Source organism: Neophocaena asiaeorientalis, unplaced genomic scaffold (assembly GCF_003031525.2).
Source record: "Neophocaena asiaeorientalis asiaeorientalis breed wild unplaced genomic scaffold, Neophocaena_asiaeorientalis_V1.1 scaffold357, whole genome shotgun sequence".
NCBI classification, from domain to species: Eukaryota; Metazoa; Chordata; class Mammalia; order Artiodactyla; family Phocoenidae; genus Neophocaena; species Neophocaena asiaeorientalis.
In genome coordinates, this window is record NW_020173270.1 from 2,180,068 (window position 1) to 2,183,727 (window position 3,660).

The 3,660-nt window shown below is 67.6% G+C and overlaps 1 protein-coding gene across 1 annotated transcript in view; it reads right to left on the reverse strand.

Annotated features, from left to right (window-relative positions):
* The window catches only part of MAP2K7 (mitogen-activated protein kinase kinase 7), an 8,003-nt gene that overhangs the window by 2,064 nt on the left and 2,279 nt on the right, over positions 1-3,660 (reverse strand). Inside the window, exons 3-6 of the mRNA XM_024746009.1 lie at positions 707-848; positions 477-543; positions 246-359; positions 54-173 (exon numbers count right to left, since the gene is read on the reverse strand). Of these exons, the coding sequence (XP_024601777.1) occupies positions 54-173; positions 246-359; positions 477-543; positions 707-848 (443 nt within the window). The remainder of the gene's footprint in view (positions 1-53; positions 174-245; positions 360-476; positions 544-706; positions 849-3,660) is intronic.

Consider the following 3,660-nt stretch of genomic DNA (forward strand, 5'->3'; position numbering starts at 1 on the left):
GGGCTGGCTCAGAGACCAGCAGGGGAGGCTTGGGGGGCGGGCGGCCGGCTCACGTTGGTGATGAAGGTCCCGAAGCACTGCACGATGTAGGGGCAATCGTGGCTCTTGAGCACCACGTCCAGGTCCATGAGGATCCGCTTGTTCTCTTCCTTGTTCCCCGAGCGCCGCATTTGCTGCACGGGACAGCAGGGTCCTTAGCGCTGAGCCTGGGGCGCGGGGCCCACCCGGGGCGGGGGCAGGCTCACCTTGACAGCGATGACGTGCCCCGTCTTCCGGAAACGCATCTTCCACACCTGGCCACAGGTGCCGCTGCCCATCTCCCCCAGGTTCTCCAGGTCGTTGATTTCCGCCTGGTAGCGCTGGCGAGGAGAGCCAGGGCTGGGGGTCCACCGGGCCTCTGCCCTCCACCCCCAGCCCAGACCTACCAGCAGCGTCCTGCCCACCCTCCCTGGGGGGGGCCGAGGGAAGGGCGGTACCTGGCCCCCAATGGTCAGGTAGCCCGTCTGCTTCATGATCTCCTGCAGCTTCTGGTCAATCTCGATGCTGAGGGGACAGAGAGTGGGTCCTGACCAACCTGAAGCCACCCCAGCCCCTAACACACAGGGTTCCACAGAGCTCACCAGCTCCTCCCTGAGGCTTGCCCTACGCCCCGCCCCGCCCCGGCCCCAACCTCCCGGCCCTCCCACCGGCCACCCTAGCCGCTCACCTCTCCATGCTGCGGGGTGTGAACAAGGTTGACGGGAGCCCCAGCATGTGGCGGGGCCGTGCGGGGGGCGTGGGGTGCTGCGGGGAGCTCTCGGAGGACGGTGAGCGGCTGCCCCCATCGTTGGCCAGTGGGAGCTGCAGGGCTGGGGTGGTGAGAACCAGGGGCGGGGAGGGGGTTAGCTTCCAGCTGGCCCCAACTCAAGGGCCTGGAACTCTCATCTTACCCTCCCTGGCATCCCTCAGGTAGGGCGGCACAGCCCCCTGCCCTGCTGGGCTGGAGGAGCTCCCCGCTCCCAGACCACTCCTAGGGTGCCTTTTCCCACCCCACACCCCGCCCACTCCTCTGACCTGGAAGGGCTTGCGGTGGGCTGTTGAGGTGGGGTGGTCCCCAGAGGCTGAGGGTTCATCCCCAAGCCTCCCCTGACAGAAAACGGAGGCCCAGAGGCGGATGCCGTCCCTCGGGCAGGCAGCCTCCCCGCTGTGTCCTTTTCCTCCCCACCTCCGCCCGGGGAAGCAGGCCCAGGGCCACCACACCCACACACTGGACCACACAAGGCAGGAATGCCCGCTGGGATCAGCCCGAGCTCTGGCGCTGTGGGCAGCCTGACCTTCGCTGGACCACCCTGGGGAGAGAGTGGGCAAGGGACCTAGGCTTCCAGCTGCCTCGCCCAGCACTCTGTTTCAGGGTCAGGGAGGGCCGCCCTCTGGCCTGCGGGCTCATCGGTGAGCCTCCCGGCCTGGCCTGCGGAGCTAGGGCCGACGAGGCAGGGGCAGGACCCCAGGCTGGGGTGAGGGGATCCAGGTGGCACAGCCCCTCCAGGGGCCAGGCCAGGCGGCGAGTTTGGTTCTTTCCAGAAGCCTGCATGCGGACAGCTCGGGCATGCTACAGGCAGGCAGCGGGCAGGCAGCGTGCAGGCAGCGGGCACCCCAGGATGGGCAGGCGGCATTAGGGGACGGGAGGGCGGGAGACAGACAGCCGGGAGCCGAGACTCGGGGCCCAGCTGCCCAGAGGACGCGCTGCAGAGACAGGCCGGGGAGGGGCCTGGGAAAGGAGAGCGGATTCCCTGAGGGGCTAGGAGCCTCCGGGCTGGGCAGGCCCCAGGGTGGGGAGTGGGGGCCAGGGTGATGACCCTCCAGTGAACCCCTGAACCCCGGAGACCCTGGCACTCGGCCTCCAGAAGGGGAGCCCCTGGCTGGGGAGGCTGCAGGCTACAAGCACCTCCCAGGTTCACCTTCCCCTGGAGAGCAGGCCAGGAGCTGGGGGCCTGCCATTCTCCTTAGCCCTTGGCTGACGCCCCCTCCTCTCTCCACACTTCCCGCACGGCCCACCTTCTCCTCCCACAGTTCTCCAGGCACCTGGTGACGTGGGCCCAGTGATCAACGGGTAGAGACAGGTATGTTCAGCACCTGGTGCCCGGGCGCTTTGCTGGCCTGCAACCCTGACCGCAGCCAGGGCGAGGGGCAGGTCTATGAGCCTGGCCTGCAGTCCTAGGAGGGCCTGGCGGGAGTGATGGAAGAGCTCTGCGGACCCCGGGGACGTGGCCGGGCCCAGTCCCCTCCACTGGCCCGGAGGCCTCTCCTCCCGTGCCCTCCCTGCTGCTCTGCTCTGCCGGGGCCAGAATCCCAGTCGTAATCCCTCCCTCTCTGGCTGGACAACCTCCGGGGCTCCCGAGGACCCTCGAGCTCCCCCTGCACCGGGACCCTGAATCCCTGTCAGGTTCAGGTTCCCTGGGGGCACCAGGGCCCCCTTTCTGAGTGAGGACCACAGCCCTCTCCTACCCACACCTCTCGGGGTGGTGTCCTGTCGGTCCCCTCCCTTACACAGTCCACCGGGCCCTCTGAGGGCTGCCCCAGAACCCGGGGCCAAGGCTGTAGGGGGACAGAGACTTCCAGCCAGCCCCACAAACTGACGCACGGTAGGCGTGTGAGCGGGGCCGGTGCGGGGTGGCTAAGGTGGGGTGGAGGGAGGTAGACAAAGACCCTGAGAACAGAAGTCACAGAGGTGGTACCGGGCCCACGGCAGGTCAGGAGGGCAGAATGAGAGTGAGAGGCTGAAGGGGAAAGAGAGAGAGAGAAGAATGAATGAGAGAGAACGAGAAAGGACACGGGGCGGGGGCGGGGGTGGGGAGCACGCGGCCATCACAAGCCACACACGTACCAGGCTGTCAGTCGACACACGTAGGCACACGCACACAGGGCATGGCACAAACCCACGCAGATGGGCAGACGACATGCCACAGGGTCTCCAGCAGAGCCACAGAGCCCCTCACCTTCCGGCGCGCGTGCGCGCGCACACACACACACACACACACACACACACACACTTCCCAACCTAGTCCTGCTCACATGCACAAGGACCAATGAGGCCAGACCCCCACCCCATCTCTCTCAGCACCCCCGCCCTTCGCACAGGCATGCCCCACACCCATCTGCTCCCAGACCCACTGGCACCTGCCCTCCGCCCCTAGGGGGACTGCTTCCTCTACTTCCATCCCTGCGCTGCCCCCACCTCCCAGGAGACTTTGCTCAAATTCCACCTTCTCCAGAGGTTTCCCCGACTGCAACCCTGCTCCCTGCTCCAGCCGGCCTTCCCTCCAAGGCGCCGGGGTCTCCTCCACTTCCCACCCGGAGGCCCTCAGTGCTCACTGCCCTCCAACCCCCAGGGCCCCCCACCCCCTGGGGCGCGCCAGCCCCGAGAGGACAGGGACTCCGTCCAAGCCTAGCATGGCTCAGCCCAGGGGGCGACACGGGTCCGCTGGGCTGCTGAGACGGATAAGCAGCTCTCCCTCCCCCCGCTCATGCACACGCCTGCAGGCACACGCACGGACACTCGTGACCCCCTTGGCAGGCGACAGACTCCCGGCCGGCGAGGGAGTCCGTCTCCTCCTCCAGGGAGTCCAAACCTGAGCCCGAGAGGAAGGGAGGAGCGGGAGGTGAGAAGACAGAGGAAGTGGC